The sequence below is a fragment of the Filicampus tigris genome, chromosome 10 (genome assembly GCF_054856515.1).
Source record: "Filicampus tigris isolate MCC_2025a chromosome 10, RoL_Ftig_1.0, whole genome shotgun sequence".
Classification (NCBI taxonomy): domain Eukaryota; kingdom Metazoa; phylum Chordata; class Actinopteri; order Syngnathiformes; family Syngnathidae; genus Filicampus; species Filicampus tigris.
In genome coordinates, this window is record NC_141226.1 from 19,387,631 (window position 1) to 19,405,162 (window position 17,532).

The 17,532-nt window shown below is 42.8% G+C and overlaps 2 protein-coding genes across 4 annotated transcripts in view; both read right to left on the minus strand.

Annotated features, from left to right (window-relative positions):
- Positions 1 to 39: 39 nt before the first annotated feature.
- wdr47a (WD repeat domain 47a) lies at positions 40 to 13,029 on the minus strand. 2 transcript variants are annotated; one of them, XM_086042208.1, is made up of 17 exons: positions 12,763 to 13,029; positions 11,443 to 11,612; positions 11,273 to 11,356; positions 11,081 to 11,165; positions 10,612 to 10,743; positions 10,346 to 10,522; positions 9,309 to 9,820; positions 8,461 to 8,578; positions 7,603 to 7,784; positions 6,377 to 6,616; positions 6,232 to 6,295; positions 5,133 to 5,293; positions 4,858 to 5,027; positions 3,927 to 4,097; positions 3,717 to 3,848; positions 2,763 to 2,981; positions 40 to 1,976 (listed from the first exon to the last, which is right to left on the minus strand). In XM_086042208.1, exons 2-17 carry the CDS (start codon positions 11,598 to 11,600, stop codon positions 1,834 to 1,836), a joined length of 2,748 nt encoding a protein of 915 aa, XP_085898334.1. In that variant the 5' UTR covers positions 11,601 to 11,612; positions 12,763 to 13,029; the 3' UTR covers positions 40 to 1,833. The 2 variants fall into 2 exon arrangements, with proteins under 2 accessions (XP_085898334.1, XP_085898333.1); XM_086042207.1 differs by lacking the exon at positions 12,763 to 13,029 and adding an exon at positions 12,570 to 12,732.
- Positions 13,030 to 13,578: 549 nt separating this feature from the next.
- The window catches only part of camsap2b (calmodulin regulated spectrin-associated protein family, member 2b), a 36,652-nt gene continuing 32,698 nt past the window's right edge, over positions 13,579 to 17,532 (minus strand). For both annotated transcript variants that reach the window (XM_086042852.1, XM_086042851.1), the window contains 2 exons: positions 17,380 to 17,498; positions 13,579 to 16,183 (listed from right to left, as the gene is read on the minus strand). In XM_086042852.1, coding sequence (XP_085898978.1) covers positions 15,887 to 16,183; positions 17,380 to 17,498 — 416 coding nt within the window. In that variant the 3' untranslated portion in view covers positions 13,579 to 15,886. The remainder of the gene's footprint in view (positions 16,184 to 17,379; positions 17,499 to 17,532) is intronic.

Genomic DNA, 17,532 nt, shown 5'->3' on the forward strand with positions numbered 1-17,532 from the left:
TTGGTTTTATTGACCCGTTCCAATGAAACACAATTACACTTGATTAAAAGAGACTTTATTGTAACGTAAGATCAAATCTATTAGCTTGCATTAAATTAAATCTTTTTTTCTTTTTTTTTTTTTGTTAAAAAACAAGACAGGTTTAATACATCAGCCACTAGCATTTCCAAAACATCCTATTAACTGTACATAATCACAACTGAAATAAATATTCATGTATGTATTAGTTTGGTGTTATTTGTTAAAAGACGTGAGCATTAAAAGCGTTTGAAGGATAAAACATTTGCATTAGACAAAAAAGTGCATTAAATTTCAAGAACTGAACACAATCCATATGTCCCAAATACTGGCTTCAAATAAATATTAACCTATTCACCGTGCATAAAATTAGTAACAGTATCGACTATTGTTGTGACCTCAGTGCAGCAGCATTTGAAAAGAAGAACAAAAAAAAAACTGCTCAACTAGAAATAGAGGCTTGTATTCCCGTTGGAAACTGGCTTAATAACAATCGTTCATTGTTTATAACGGCTCCTGCAAAAAAAAAAAAAAATACTGATTACTGAAGAACAACGATTTACACATTTGGGGTTGTACTCTGGTGCGTAAAAGTGAAGTAACGTCAGAATGTCGGGAAGCAACAGCAGAAACTGTCAAAGCTGCCACAAGCTTGCTATTTGGCACACCAAACAATCACAGTTTCACGTGAGAACGTCTACTTTGCCCGACAAAAATTGAAAGAAAGAAAAATACAGCGGCAGCCGGAGGAAATGGTTTGGCAAAAACGCAAAATTGGATCTGCTCCGCTGTGTTCGCTTGAGAACTCAAGAAAGGCACCATCATGAAAAAGAGACTTCGTTCCTGTCAGTGAAAGCGCATGCAACCTGCTGTGGATGTGTGTGCGAATGCGTGTCACCGCAGTGATGAACTACGCTACTAGTGAGGCAAAACTGTGCACTAGTTGACATCTGTGGAAAACCGTTGGAGCATTTAGCACTACTACGACAATTCAACGCACTAGCATCACAACGGTCTTACTATTAACATTTGTTTCCCACAAGGGACATTTTTGGCCAACTAGTACACAACCAAACCTCACGAGTAAACTACTATGCTGCACTAGAAACACTACCAGGCCTAACTAGTAGGCATGTGTCATGCATTAATAGCCTACTGAACCGAACTAGTAGCACCAAAATGCCCACTTGTTGTTTTGCCTCACTGATAACATGTCGTTGCGCTAATAGTATTCCAACGGCGTTCTACTAGTGTGCAAAAATTTCCTACAGTAGTGGGAAAAAAAAACAACAACATACTAGTATATTTGAAAGCCACTCTTTGTGCTTACTAGTAGAACAACTTTGGCATACTAGTGGGACAACTACACGTCAAGTTATCAGAAGGCACGTGACGTGGGTACTACTAGTAGGATCCAGGAGGCTACTAGTGTGTGAGACGCATGGCTACTAGTTGAGCCAAGTAGTGTTACAAGTGCAGGATACTAGTTTACTAACTATGCGGTTTTAATTCCGCACCAGTAGGCCAAAAGTGACACAGGAAGTGGAAACACAGTACGAGTAAGATAGTCGTTCGACTAGCGTGCTGGATTGTCTTACTAGTAAGAACAAAGCGCGTACTAGTACGTGGAGCCTAAAATGAATTATCAAGGATACTGAATAAATGCTCAAATGAATTTCAATCGATAGTGTGAGTATTGGTAGCGTGTGCTTTTGCTGTGTTGCTAGTTTATGATCGTCGTGATTCCCTACGCTGCCAACTGTGTGTGTGTGTGTGTGTGTGTGTCTTCAACTTGGTGGCGTGTGCGCGACCGCGTCACGGGTTGTGCGTCCACAGCGTGACGGTGCGGTCGGCGGACGACGACAGGAAGGAGAGGTCCTCGGTGTGCCAGCGACACTGGATCACCTTGTCGCCGTGCTCGCCCACCACCGTCACAGGCAGCTGCTTAGTCAGGTCGCCTGAATGATGAAGAAAAAAAAAAAAAACAATAAAAAAAAATAATAAAAAGGTACTTTCATTTATATAGCCAATAGGAACATGCATCCATTTTCTATACGGCTCGTCCTCATTAGGGCTGAAGTTGAAGTTCTTATAGTTAGATATCGAATGCTACTGTAAGCTATTATTTATAACAGTATCTTTGAACCTTAACGATGCACTTAAATGTAAGAAAAAAAATATGCTTGAATAATGATTCTATTAAAATGTATTGCACAGGAAAGTAGAATAACGAATACAAGTTCAAAAAGAAACAAATGCATTGAACTTCAAAGTGAAATGAACTGTATTGTGCTTAGGCAGTGATTCTTTTGTGTACCACTAGAGGGAGCCCACATACTACTAGACTAATACTGTGGTGAAAATTGTCATTTAAAAAGTGTGTATTTAATATGCTAGTGCTTGCTAGTTAAATACAAGAAAATAATTAGCAGACTTGAATAAAAACATATTCGATATAAAAGCTGAATAAGATTTCCCAAAATAAATGTTTGAGAACAAATGTAATATTGTGCGTTAATAGTTATGTACAACTGAACTAACAAACTTATTGCATTCCATTTAACAAAAGTTAGTCTCTGTAACATTTTGTAGTTCTCAGATTTCATTCAGTGTTTCTTTTGAATACCACTAGAGGGAGCCAGCCTACCACATTTGGAGAATCTGTCCCTTACAGCATGGGCTCTTTGATGAGCGTCTTCTCCTGAATTTCATATTAGCGCCTATGGACTAGTAGACTACTTGACCTTGGAGGTTGGTGACCATGACTTTGGCGTCGTAGGAGCCGGTGAGCAGGTAGTGCGCGCCGGGAGAGAAGCGGACCGAGCGCACGTCGCTGCCGTGCGGGCGGTACACCTGCACGATGCGCCCGCCTCGGATGTCGTACAGCATGCAAGCGCTGTCCTCTTGTCCCGTCGCCAGGAGACGGCCGCTCGGGTCCACCGCCACCGAGGCCACGGGGCTGCCTGAGGGGGACACGCAGATGCGCGGATGTCAAACTTAGCGCCTATAGCAAGCATGAAATTTATTTTAAATATAAAAAAATATGTTTTGGATATTTATCATCATCAACTATATTGCTCATTCCTAGATGAGGTTGTAATTAGAATATGTGGAATACTTTATCCATCCATTACTGATTTATACGCAGATTTTCACTCCTCGCCAACCCCCCCCATCCCCTAAAAATGGGTGCAAAATAAGCAAAATTACTTAATACATTTTCAATCATTTAATTTTTATATTTGTAAGTCATTTAATTCTAATGGTCATTCATGGATGGGGTATAGTAAAAAAATTAAAACATTAAAAAGTTGACATGCGTTTTCAAAAATGCAAAAAGTTATTTTTTTTATAATAATAAAATATTTTGTATTATTTACAATTCTTGCATTCAACTTGAATAGTATGTTTTGAATCTTCATTCATTCATACTATTCACTCCGATAAAGAATACCAGAAAATCGCGGGGGCGTATTATACACAAGTACAGAGTAGGGGAAGAAAAAAAAGGCTTTTTACAGCCTGAATGGAGGTTAGTGTGCCTTTTATATAAGGGGATATATTATTGATGAGAAATTATGGCAGGTTATTTGTCAAAATTGTTCATCCTAAACAAAAAGACGTTGCAAATGTTAGGATCGCTCAGCAACGTGCAGTGCACCAAAGTCATCCAAATTGTTTTCAAACGTTGCCAATACCTGAGCCGTGGAAGGCCGTGCCCACCACTCGCACGCAGGTGGGCACCCTGAGGTCCCAGAAACGCACCGTCTTGTCTTGGGAGCCGGATGCGATCATCCAGCCGCCCCACGTGTAAAGCGACAGGATGTGACCTGCCAACGAATCGCACGTTTGAGCGCACACCCGACACAAGCGTCTCGCCGGCCGCTTGTGCTGGCATCGGCGTGTACCCGTGTGTCCGCTGAGGGCGTGCAGGCCTTGCCCTCGCTGGCAGTCGGTGGTGTAGATGTTGCAGTCGCCCGCTCCGGCGCTGATCAAGATGGCCCCTCCGCTTTCTGGGCCCTCCATGAAGGCCAAGTCCCTGATGGTGCCGTCGTGCATGCTGAACTCCAAGTCTGGACCTGCGGCGGGGGGGGGGGGGGGGGGGGGGAATAGCACTCGCTAATACTGTAACTTTATAGACAGTAACAACATCATTGAATGGAATGCAAAGAATTCAACCGTTTGTGCCTCATGATTTAATGCAGCAATTCAATTAATTGTGCTGCTCCTTCTGGTGTGCCCGCCATGGCCACCAGGAGGCAGTATAATCAGGTGACAAAAAGACTTTGCTGGTGGTTTTGCGGGCCCAGGGAAGCATTCGTTCGCATCACCGTTACATAAGTTCACCCTTAATTTGTCTCGAGGGTTTCGAATTCCCTCTTTTTAACTTTAATCGCGAACCGGAGTCAATAATGGACAATATAACATAACATAGCATAAGATGATTATTCAAAAGATCATTTTAATAATATTCTATTGTCAGGTCATTCAGACAGTTTATGACAAAAGTTGCTTGTTTTTTTTTTTGTTTCGTTATTGTCAATAATATACTGGTACTTCCCACTTTGCGGAAATTGTACAAATATGACTGTAGACTTTATTAGGGATGCCATCTAAATCTACCATCGTTTTCCCTTTGAATCCCTCCTTGATGCTGCTCTTGTGATTTGTTTGCACCTTTTGGTTGCTTTCCATATTATCAAAACAAGTGCATGTGTGTGAATATTTTTAATCATCATTTTCATCACGCGATGAATAGAGTATCAATAGTTATCTATTTATAGCCGTGCGTTATTCACTGTTTTGACTAACTTACTTGTAATTCAGACACACGCTTACCTGTGGCGTTGCAGGTCTCCGCGCTGAACGGCAGAACTTTGACATATTTGTCGTTGGAGCCGGTGGCCAGCAGCTGCCCGCAGTGGCTCCAGGCCACGCAGTAGATCGAACCTTTGTGGTGTTTGTTCCTCTTGAAGCGGACCACCGGCTGCTTTGCTGGACTTGACCCACTAACCCGGAAAAAAAAAACATGAGCAAATGAGCAAAGGCACAAAAAAGGAGGAATAATAATAGTGTGGTCAGGTTTGACATATTTGTCCCACTGCCGCAGTGACCTGGTGTCAGGTGTTTCTGGATAAGCGCAGACGCGGAGCGTTTTGGAGTTGGAGCCCACGGCGTAGAGGGCCCCAGACGGGTGAAACGAAACCGCACGAACAGCCTGAGTGTCCTCAAGAGTGTGCACGGGCACAAACAGTCTTTTTTCTTTGTCGCCACCCTGTTGAATAAAAAAAAAAAACAAGTCAGATTAGATCCATTTCATAGAAGTGTCTTTTGAGATGAACTCTATGACCTCGATATCTAAGGAGCATGGCACCGATGCCACACGTGTAACAGTTACAATGCGTACCTAATAATCTGCTAAGCCGTATTAGCTTCCTCATTTGTTCCAAGCAGTACACTACCAGAACAGTTTTGGAACAGTAAAGCTGGATGCGGCCTTCCATTGCGGTATGTAGGCAAGATGGTCATTTACTTAGTTTAAAAAGTTCATTCGTAATATTCCTAAAAGTGGCACATATTAAGCTCCAGTACAGGTTATCATATCTCCATTTTACGCTAACAAAATAAAAAAGTGACGAGCACATACATCCACGTATACACGAGCTACTACGACCTCAATTGACGCCGAGGCACTCACACAACACCTGGACTGGCTAACGGCTACGGCCCGCCGCTAACCTCAGCTCACGGCAGCTCATTTACTGACGCACAAGTCACTCACCAGACCTTTCAAAGCCACACACACCCAAAGTCACAGCTATGTCTGGAACGTGAGGAAGTTGACCAAAAGTGCACTACAGTATCTGCACTTCACATTCACATTTTGTTGTTTAAGAATGGATAAAGAAAGTAATAGGATTAAGCGATGGGATAATTGGTAGAATATCATAGTACAGCTTGCAGCCCTAATAAAATGTAGAGAATTTTTTTTTTTTTTTTTAATTGATTTAAACTGTTGAATAAATGTCTGAAAAGTGCATTGCAACTGCAGCTCTCCTGTTCCCAAAACGCAGTTTTCTGCTTTGGGCAGGTAGATATTTTCCACATACAAAAATAAAAACCATCAACAATGTAGCAGTAGTACTGTATCAAAGGGAAGCAAACTGTACTATACTAGGCGCAAATGAGTGCAAACTGCGTTAATGAACACACCTCTTTACTGCGGGATAACGAGCCTGGTGAGTCACCGTGCGGACCCGCTTTGTGATTCTGCCCGCTGTCAACAAAGAGACAAAAGCCTTTCAAACGACCCGTCCGTCTGTTTGTGTGACCGTGAGCCTTGCGACGTTGCAGCCACCTCTGTTGGACGATGGGCGATTCATTTGGGGGAGAAACGGGACGGCCTTCCGCAACGAGCTGCGGTGTGCTGCTGAGCGTCCCGCCCCCACGGCTTCGGTTGCGCTCGGGGCTGGCGGACGGGGGGTTGTTGTTGCATTCCGGGGTGGGTGCGTTGCCATTACACTGCTGGGCCAAAGACTTCACCTCCTCTCCTAAACTCTCCATCCCCACGTTGAGCTCCTCCAGCTTCTGGATGGACCTGATGACACACATCAGGCTCTACATCAGTGCATTGTCGGTTTCATACTCCATCAAATATGTATTAGTTCACGGAGGTGGGCGTTTTACAAAATGTTGCTGGTCTGTCATTTTTAGTGATGAACCGAATTGTAGTCGTCCGTCCGTTTGGCAGTTTAAGTCAGTCAGTCCGCAGTCAGTCTCTGCTAATTAATACTATTGCATCTTAGTAAGGAGATGTGACCGTCTTCACATACAGTATATAGGAATGTCTGTATTAGACTGCCCCCAGGTGGCCAAGGCACACACAGCAGAAGGAGAAGCACAATGTCTATTGAATTGAAGCCCAAAAAAAAAACACCCGTACTACCCGTCTTTTTTTCTTGAAAAAAGCCCATCATGATTCCCATAACAATACATCTTTTTTTCCCCGAAATAATATTACATTTGTTACCGTAACACGACAGTTTGTTTCTCTCACCCCCCCAAAATCTAAATATCTTTCATTCCTACTGCATTTAAGGATAAATATGGTAGTTGTGTTTAATCTGCATTCAGGTTATGAAAACATAATTGATTGACTGTCTTTAATTCTAATATGTAACCCCCCCAAAAAAATCTAACTTAAAAAATATATACATTGGAACAATTAATCCCCTGTTAGGGGTCCCGGGACCCAAAAGAGTGGAAGCATCTATTTACATTTTGTAGTACCGTAAATTTGAAATAATTCCTGTGAACAGACACATTTTTTCTTGTGCGCTTATTCAACTGTAAACATGGTGTGTCCTTGAGGCTTCCCCATATGAAGTGGCAAACATACAATAAGTTCGGTCATTTTCAGGGGAAATGCCATCAAAAGGCCTTCGCGTAATAATGACTATGTGTGATGTGACGATGCGCGATGTGGGGAAGCCGAACGGGATCGATCGCTAAAAGCGTGCCCCCTCGCTCTCGTCCGACAGACACTCACCGCCGACAAGCTGGAACCTCTGTGGAACCTCGTACCTGTTGAGGAACTTTTCTGTGAGGCTGTGCTGCAAGTCGCTGGGTGGAGGCTCCTGCTGCACGCCGCCTTCCAACAACATCTGCTTGTACATCTGCCTCTGCTGCTGCTTCTGCTCCAGGTGCTGTTGCACACGCAGGCGCTGACGGTAATACTCCTCGTACTTCTCTGTGGACTCCCAGAGCTGCGGGTTGAAGCGGAACGGCCATGCATTATGTACTACGCACAAAGGATCGGTCGAGGGATTTGACGCAAAACTATAAAAACAGGTCGGTGCGAGCTCTTGGGTCACATAATGGAAGAGGTGGGTCACGGCTATTAACTGTCAGACATGCCTCAAAGGTGACATTGTGTGGGTGTAAGTCAAGCTCCACCCACATTCTTCTCTCCTATGGGGACTGCATTGGCGGTAGACACTTTCATTCGCTAGTGACAACGTATTGTCGTATCATGCACACTGACTGGCTGTAAAAGTGTGCACGGCCTCGTGTAACTGGGGAGTGGCTATGTTCACAATTGACATTCTATCCCAAGGACTTATTTATGTCATTTCATAGCGGGGCTGAAAAAGTCTGGTGCGGAATGAGTTAACCAACCACATTAAACGCTCGCGTTAAATGGGAGTCAGAACACACCTGTCACCATTTAAAGTTCCTCTCATTAACCCGAAATATATTTCAGCTGTTCTAATAGGCGTTTCAGACATTGATTTAATTGGTAAACATGGGCAATTGTAATCGTTTTTGGGGCGGCGTGTCAACCTTGCAGTTTTTCCGTTATTCCCGCCAGGGCTCAGTCCCCGTCCCCCGCGAATAGCAATAGCATAGTATTAGCGTATCAGAAATAAGTTTGGGATTGACCTCATTCTTTTCAGCAGAGCCAGCCGGTGGCGCATCCTCTCCAGGAGCTGAGGTGGGACGCGAGTTCTGAGCTGCACTTGAACCCATCATTTTGTCCACAGGCGTGTCGGTCCTCGACCTATACACGCACACACACACGAGATCACACAAGCCAGCTATGAACGACATATACGATTATAAAGATATATATATATATATATATATATATATATATATATATATATATAAAATATATATATAAAATACACACTGCAGGAATGGCCAAGTTTGGATTTGTGCCTTTGGTTTAATAGCCTGCAGCGCTATTAATAGAAAAAGGAAGAGGAAGAGAAGGTCCCCAACTAATGTCCAAAAAAAAGACATCTCACAGTGTAGACAGAGGATATGGCGGTGAGTATTGTTGAATGCTCTGTTTGTATGTGTTGCTGCTCCATGTGTGTTCAAGCTGACATTATTTGAAGGTTTATAGTGGCTGAAGCATTTTTGCTAATATGCGTTAGCCCATCTGTGAGGTTTCATATCATATGTTAGCATTAAGCTAGTGAATTCCGTTTTGTTTGTAAAATGTTTGGCTGACTAACATTTTGGTGTTTAAATATTCAATACAATTCTCTTTTGTTTTTTACCCGTCACTCTTGACAGTAAACGTCACCTGGGATTGATATAAAAAAAGACTTTGAGGCCAGCATGCTTGTCTTCCTATTTGGAGAAATATGCGAGCAAGGGCACAAAAACAGGCACTACGGAATACTTTAAAAGTGTATTTGTGTACATTTGTGTTGCATAAATAAATAAATAGTCTCACTATAGTGCAGATTTGCATCCTAGTAGTAAAAGGTTTAACTTGCGTTTCTGGCGATTCCTCAAAAATGCTGTGGCAGTCGGAGCTCTCCATCATGAGGCTCCGGCTGAGGTTCTGCCCGCTCGCTCCAGGGTAGTGGAAGTTGGCAAACGAGTGAGACATGGGGGAGACACCTTTACCCGGTGCGACCTCGCCGCCGCTCGCTCGCTTATCCTGGCCGGACAGCCCGTAGGACAAGCCATCCAGAGCCGGATTCAAAGAGCGCGACATGTAGGTGTCGGCGGACTGAGGCCGACGCAGCGGCGAGGACGGATAAGGCGACAGTTTGCTGATGAGCGGAGTGAGCAGGTCGGCGTAGCCGGTCTTGGCCGGTTTGACCAGGCGGTCCACGTGGATGTTGAGCTGCTTCTGTTCAAAGGCGCAGGAGAAGACGCTGTGGGCCAGGTTCTGCATCCAGGACAGCAGGGACAAATCCACGTCGTCGCAGCCGTTGCCGCACAGCATGTCCACGCCCAGCAGGACCTCGCTCTCCGTGATCTCTTCACCCGTTGCCTTGCTCTGGACAAAAACGCATCCCACAACTGAGACAACCGTCTTCCCTACTGCTGACCGTTTTGTATGGAGTGTTCTGACTCATTGTCCTTTTCTTTTCATTTCGCTCAAGTGGCAGCGAATCTGAAGCTTGCTTGCGACTCAAATTTTGGCTTACAGTACAAGCAAAAAAATAAAAATGTACTACGCCACTGTTTGGCACTCCTAAGCCGAAGTACCACTGCATTACAGTCATTGGTTTAGCCCAAGTCGTTAGTGGAACTTACAGCCAGTCTTTGCCATATGTGTGCTATGGACAGATGCTTTTCCATTTTTTGGTAGAATCCAAACATCTGTAAGGCATTTACATTGTCCGAGAAATGTTGAAAGATGAGTTTGAAATGATATGAAAGTGGTTTGGGATCATACTTTGTGGTATACTTCCGGTTTAAATGATTAATATAGGAAATTATGAAAAGATTAGGGCGGTGTCAAAACACACACACACACACGCGGGCAAATAGCGGGACATGCATTAGTGTCGGTCCCGACCTGGCAGAACTCCACACAGCACTCATAGAGGACTCCTTTGAGGAGTAGCTGGAAGAGGCGATCGCCGCTGGCTTTGAATCCAGCCTCACTCAGCTTCCTATCCGCCGGGATGAACTCGGCCACCATGGTGCAAGCCTCCTCGAAACACTGGACCCGGGCCGTGCTCGGGTTCCAGTCCTGACAAGTGAGCAGCGGTAAAGTCACGAGCAACTCAACCACAGAGGCCACAGCGGCAACAGCGCAAGTAAAAAAAAAAAAAATCTTGCCTTGAATTCGGCGTGGTTTGTGAGGCGAGGCAAGGTGAGCAGCAGACACAATTTGCTGTAGTCGTCTTTTGAGGGGCAAAACTCCTCCAGGGTGTGCAGACACTTGACCGCCTCCTGCATGGTGAACTCCAACTAAAAAATACATGTGAGGAAAAGAACACTAATTGACGATGGTCGGCACTCAGTACCTCACTTGGGCTAAGTTGAGGTGAGTCCAAAACATTATTGTGCTGTGGGAAACTAGCCAATTGGATTTAGTTAACTCATTCACTGCCGGACATTTTCAGACCCTCTTTCACCCTAACGTTTGAAAAAAATGTTTGCACAGCGGTCAGTGATGGGCTGCAGCTTGTAGCCTAATTGCCATATTTTACAAAAAGGAATTGGACATTTCTGAATAGTGTGGCAGAGTTCAGAAATGAAATGTCAATTGCAAGAGTGCCAGTCATGCGCTATTGCTTTTACTTACGTGTTGTGGCTCATCCTCAGCAGACATGGCGTTATTCACACACAGAGCTTCAAGAAACTTCTGCTTTAGGACGATGTAACGGAACCTGAGACGCAGAATTAGTCACCGTGACGTTTTGATGCTATTTACAGCGTATTTTCATTTTGTGCCAACACTGACTGATAACAAAAAAAATGTGCAGTTGTAGCATACCTCTTTTTGTCAAATTTCTCCATACACTCCAATGGCTGAATAAACTGCAGGACCTCATCCCATTGGCCATCCAGCACCAGTTGCCTAGAACAATCCCATTAGTTGACGTCCACAACTTTCAAGATCTCATAAAGTATGACAGGAGAAAAATCAGCCGTGCTCGAGGCTACCTGAGGAAGAGCATGTCGTCTGAGTAGAGGCCGTTGATGACGCCGCTCTCCTTTTCCAGAGCCAGCATGCTGATGTGCAACTTCCTGGAGTGGAGGAAGTCCAAGATCACCTTGATGATCTCCACCTCCTTCACATTTATGGTTTCTTCCTCTGTCATGGTGGCGACGGGCTGTAAAAAGAAATATAAACAGTAAATGCACAGAATAACCACTGGAACAAATCACTGACTGAAAATTGACAACTGATCATGAAAAAAACTGTCGCATGTTTTAAAATAAAAGATACGCTTCGGCACAAACAAGCTTCATATAACACAGCCCTTATCAAACCTTTCAGGAATTTTCTTTCCAAGGACCAACCAAGAAAAATAGCATCCGGCGTGAGTTGTGGTTTACTGCTGCTCCTTGCGAATGCTCTATTTTGAGGGTGTTTTTTTTTTTTTCTTTCCAACGGATTTTCAAAAGGGGATATTACCCAAATGCTTTACCAAAAAGGCAATTTTGTTGCAAAACAAAAATGCGGAACCTATCATCTGATTTCCAAAATTATTGATTTGTTGAATTGACCATTCCTCCCAGATTCGGCATGACCTGACAATGACATGATAGCATTGATAGACCTGTAACTCAAATTTTAGCTGAAGCATATAATTGACCAAGTGATGACTACTAACTGCATGTTGTGGCACTTAGTTATTAGTCCCATTGTGTGCACTTTTTAAAATATACAATACAGTGATTTCTTGCAAATTATTTGGCATTAAATTGCATTGGTTTTACCACAAAGATAATCTCACCAATTCGGTACACCTGTATAAATAAGATTAAACAGACCATCATTTAACTGCCCTTGTACTACTACGAACGATCAACCGTCAGTAGAAGTCAGGTGAATGAAGACCACGTTCACAACACTTATGATTATAAGAACAAAACATTTAAGAGTGTCTTTGAATATGTGACAAAAAACGAAGGTAACAAGTTACAATATGAAAGAAAGACGATGCTATGTTAGCATGCGTTAGAAAGCAGCGGTTAGCAAAAAACCCATAAGAAGATTAGGCTACTTGTTAGCATTACATGCCAAGTGGAGCTGTCGGATTACGACAAAAGCAGCAAATAGTTACCATCAGGAGCTCATACCAAGCCGGCTAATTTACCAGGCGGCACTTAAGGGAGAGATTTGACTAGCTTTCGCCAGAACGATGGCAGGAGGAGGAAGGCGCGGCATCATCATCGGCTTGTTAGCCGGGTGGGGTGCTGTGTTCCCCGGCGACAAGCGACGTCAGTAGTTTAGGGGCAACCGTGAGAATTACTCACCGCTTAGGAGAAAAACATGGGGTGAAAACACACAGCCGCCGTGGCTCCTTGACGTCAACACACGCTGTCACGTCGGTTCCAATATGGGTAGCGCTCGTTGTCGTTTGACTGGAGGCGTCCTGCCTGCCTACTGTCACGTCCGTCCTCCTCAAGCCGACTGTGACCCCCCTCCTCCCGGCTTGGTGCATGTGTGGCCCGGCCCAGCCCAGCCTGGCGCTGCCTTCATGGTCACTGCTTCAACACCACAAAAGCTTGCACCCGAAGGAAACAATGTACAGAGATAACAATATAATAATAAAATGCGATAATAACACAACATTAAAAAAAAAAAAATCTATTTGTGTTGCCATGGTGACAATTAAACACCAAACAGTGGTCTCCGAGGCAGCCGTTCTCTAAACGTTTTAACACCATGAAAAAAGTCGTAGTTCTCCAGAGACCACCATAATGTACTCATTAAGTCCCATTGACTGGTAGCCCTAAGTGTTCTCAAAAATTAGCAGGAACTTTGATTCCTAAATGCATTTATTTACTAGAATTACAATTGCAAGCTGCTGTAACATTATATTTTGAATATGAGTGAAATAGCCTATAGGGGAAAACTGTATTTAAATAAAGCTTAATTAAAATGTATGTCACATATGAAACAGTAAAAAAAAACAAAAAAAAAACTAAAGGTAATCACTTTTTAGTGACATTAAATATTGAATGGGGTCCAATCGGCCCCAAAGATAATAGGTGGCTTAAGTAGGAGTATGAATACACAATATCATTCAAATAGACAGGAAATTAAATGAGCAAATGACGCACCATGAATCTTGAAAGTTGCTGCATTTTAATATAGCTCAAAAGACTAGGGGAAAACACAACAAATGTACAAGGTCTGTTGAGCATATTAAGTAAAATGGAAATTACTTGTTGGAAAAAATAGGATTGATGATATGTCATCATTATTTCAGTCCCTGTAAAATCTTCATACATTGCGTCCTCGCATTTCATTTTACAACACATCCGCTCAACCTTCAACACACCGTTTCATCCGTCTAGAACTCCAACTGTTAAATTTTGTTACAAAAAATACTTTACTGTACGCCAAAATACATCTTTACAGTGCTGATGCATACTTGAAGATAAAGAACAGGTTAAAAGTAAATGAACAAATAGGGGACTACTGTATGGCGTGAAACCCATTAAAAAATATTTACAATTGTGGACAGTCAGGATGGAAGTCAAGACAACACTGTGATCGTATGTTTTCATTGCACAATGAGGAATTTTTGTCAGTCAGTGATATTGATGCTGGATCACACTTTTGTGGATTTTACAATAAAAGAAATAATAATAATAATAATGATGAAAAAAATCGTGACATAGTAGAAGGCCCCGATTGAACAATTAAGGAATGAAGGATATTAAATTAATAAAACGCTACTCAAAGGCTGCTCGAAGTTCACTTGCGATTATATACAAATAAATCCAAGACATTTACTATATTACGTTGCTCTGGATAAAACTGTCTTGAAAATATGTTGGACGCGTTATAACAACTAAAATAAATAAAAGAGTCTTTTACTGGTGCATTCCACGAAGGGTTGTTGATACTCAACATGATCGCTGGGAATGGCAAACACTCTTCTTGGCACTTGGAATACACACAAAACCATGCCTGTAGAGCGACAGTCGTACTCTGTCTATATCTGATCCCTGATCAGACAGGCAGGCCTTTGCATGGCCCGCTTCCAAAGCAAACTCAAACAGGCGCTGACAAAAACGACACCACTGATCACAACACATCCCGGCGACACAAAACAAGCATAAGGCCGCACATGATCAACTCGTCGAAAACAGGCTGCCTCTTTGAGAGGCGGGACATTCACTTTGGAGTTTCATCAAGGCATCAATTGCCCATTTTCATCTTGTTTTGGCACATGAGGAAACATGCTGGACGTTTTTAGCCCTGCATGACACCTGGGAAACTCATTTGTCTTCCACATTCCAGTTGTGATCTTAAAATTCAAAGTGTTTCCAGTGTGGAAAGCGGTTTGAGCGTTTAATTCATATCTTTGATGTCCAGCTTAAGGTCCATGTACGAGTACACTTTGTCCAAACTAATAAAGACAATTTTAGAACAACCGTGTCTTACATGTGAAATGTTTTGCACTACTAGTGCCACTTTTGGCCTTGGCTTTGTTCTGAGCACAAAAACAGTGAATGAGTCTTCCCCCCGAAAATATGCGAATAGACAAATTCACCGCAGTGGGAAAAAATGTTACTTGTAAACAGTTCCTCTACTAGTGCATTGAATTGTCCTACTAGTGAGCACAAATCGCGTTCTAGTACTTGGACCATAAACTGGATAGCAAGAACATCAAATAAATGCTATTTCCAGCATAAGGTCCATGTAGCCGACTAGTATGCGCTTTCTCCTCACTAGTAGGACAACTTTGGTAAACTAGTAGAGAAACTACTTAACAAGAGAGGCTTTTGCACGAGCTGAAAAATGTGTACTACCAGAACTACTAGCGACATAATAAAATTCGCCTAGTTAATATCGAGAGCTTCACCATCAGTACTAGTAGAACACAGATGTCAACTTGTGCACAATTCTGCCTCACTGGTAACATGCAGTTGTACTAGTAGCATGCCAATATTGTGCTACTGGTGTGCAAAGATGTTATACAATATTGGAAGGCAGTATCCGCGAGTAGCTGACACCCATCCAAAAAGGTTTGTAATTGCATATACCCACAAGTGGGTAGAAAAGCACTTCTGACGACTAGACAAGGCTACGGTCTGACTAAATGAAGCTCCTCCCCTCACCGACAGCATAGAGTTCCTTGGCCCCAACATGGCATCAGATTGCGTCAAAGCAATACTTTTTCACTTTTTTGGGTCTGAGGACAAAAAGAGTGAATGCGTTTACCCCAAAGATCTGCATAAAGACTAATTTATTGCAGGGGAAAATAATGTTAGTTGTAACACGGTTCCTCTATCGGTGCGCTGAATTGTCTTACTAGTGAGGACAAAGTGCGTACTAGTGCATGGACCCAACTCTGGATACTAAAGGGCAGGGAATAAATGCTGCCACGGCTGTCCATCTTCCAGAGAACGTTGCACTCCGGTGCTACTTCAAGTGCATTTTTTTGGGCGTGCTCTGCTTCTTATGCCACAGATGAGCTGCAATGGTGATGGCGTCCACGCTGGCTGACATGGTTTTGGCCGGGATCTGGCTGAACTGCTTCCTGTCCGAGTTGTACTTATAAAGGCGCTCGATCATCTTGGCGGTGATGATCTTCGGCCCGATGCCGGCCAGCCGCATGATCTCCTCCGTCTCGGGGCAGTAGGCGTACACCGAGCGGAACTGGCAGCCGGTGTCACGGAACAACACCAGAAAGTTATTGGCTTCGGATTTCTCAATTTCCTGCAGAGGAAGTATGGCAAAAATAGCACTGTGAGTTGTTATCTTAAGACTAGAGGATGCCGTTTTGTAGGAATTGCATGTGAATTTTGAAGAGCTGACGCTGAACTGAAATGCCGGAATGGAATTGTTGAAATGAAGACGGAAGAAATCGGAATGGTTTGAATTCGTCAAGAAATGTGGTAGAAGAGGGAAATGTGTAAACTATCTCTTAATTGAGGAATTCAACAGTGAGAAGGGAAATACATAGTTGAAGTTGTTCTGTGACCATGATTGCAACTCAAAACACTGATTTCTCAATTAATCTTTCTCCATGAACAAAAGAAAAAAAAATCTGGTATTTTTTAATAAGGAAAATTGCATACTGTAATATTGTGCTTTCTAAAAACAGTACATGCAGTAACAAGACAATTAAATAGATTGTAAAGAATGAAATAGTTTGGGCATCATTAATTCATTGCATGACTTGGCCATCGGGGGGCATAATAATAGTCATTCAAACAAAGAAGAGTTTTACAACTACTGCAAGTGGCTCTCTCTCTCGAGGATAAAGAAAATATGTCTCGTATTGTTATATTGTTTGTTGAAATGTTTTGATGCAACATTTGCGTACAATTATCTACAGTTTCAAACGTTAGAACACAATGCTAATCGTTAACCCAGCTGTAGCGATTTGCATTGTTTTTGGGCATTAAGCTAAGCAGATTTTACTAAACCAATACTGAGTGGTTGCTTTAAGTACACTATGTGCAATCCATTTTGTTTTATGTTTAGTTAGATTGCAAACTTCAATATAGGGAATAGGAATAGTTCCCAAGATTGAATGATATGAATATGTTTAAGTCGGAATGGTTGCAATCGGTCAAGAAATGTGGAAGGGCGAGTTTAATGTAATGTACAAGGGCTTTTAAATTTGGGAATTTGATTTCAAAAAGTGTGCAATTTGGAGAATATGCAAACTAGTTCCCAAGTTGTTCAGATTGAGCTGAGCAGTTTGAAATCGAATGGAAAAATTTCTGAGTAACATGGTCATTTTTATAATGTGGAAAACAGTTTCTTACATGTCCTGAAATTTGTGAACCATTCGAGCATCAAAAGGTGGAAGTAGAACCGAGAAAAAAACCCAACAATAACGTTTTTGTGTGCAAAGTAAGACCGCGTGCTCTTCAGCATTCAAACAACAAGACGTAAAAACATACATCAATGATCTTGTTTTTCTGCCCTTCGTTGACCTTCCCAGCCAGGCAGCAGTGGGCCAGGGCATTCTGGATGATGTGTTTGTTGGACTTAGCACTGGGCTCCTTGTATAGTTTGGGCCCTGCGGTGTAACAAAAGAGTGTCAAAGAAGCTGA

Coding starts and splice junctions, on each gene's coding strand:
- wdr47a (XM_086042207.1), bottom strand. Junction 10,523..10,611: donor CAAACCACGCCGAATTCAAG/GCAAGATTTTTT, acceptor CTCACTTGTCAG/GACTGGAACCCGAGCACGGC. Junction 6,617..7,602: donor ACAGAAAAGTTCCTCAACAG/GTACGAGGTTCC, acceptor GTGTGTCATCAG/GTCCATCCAGAAGCTGGAGG.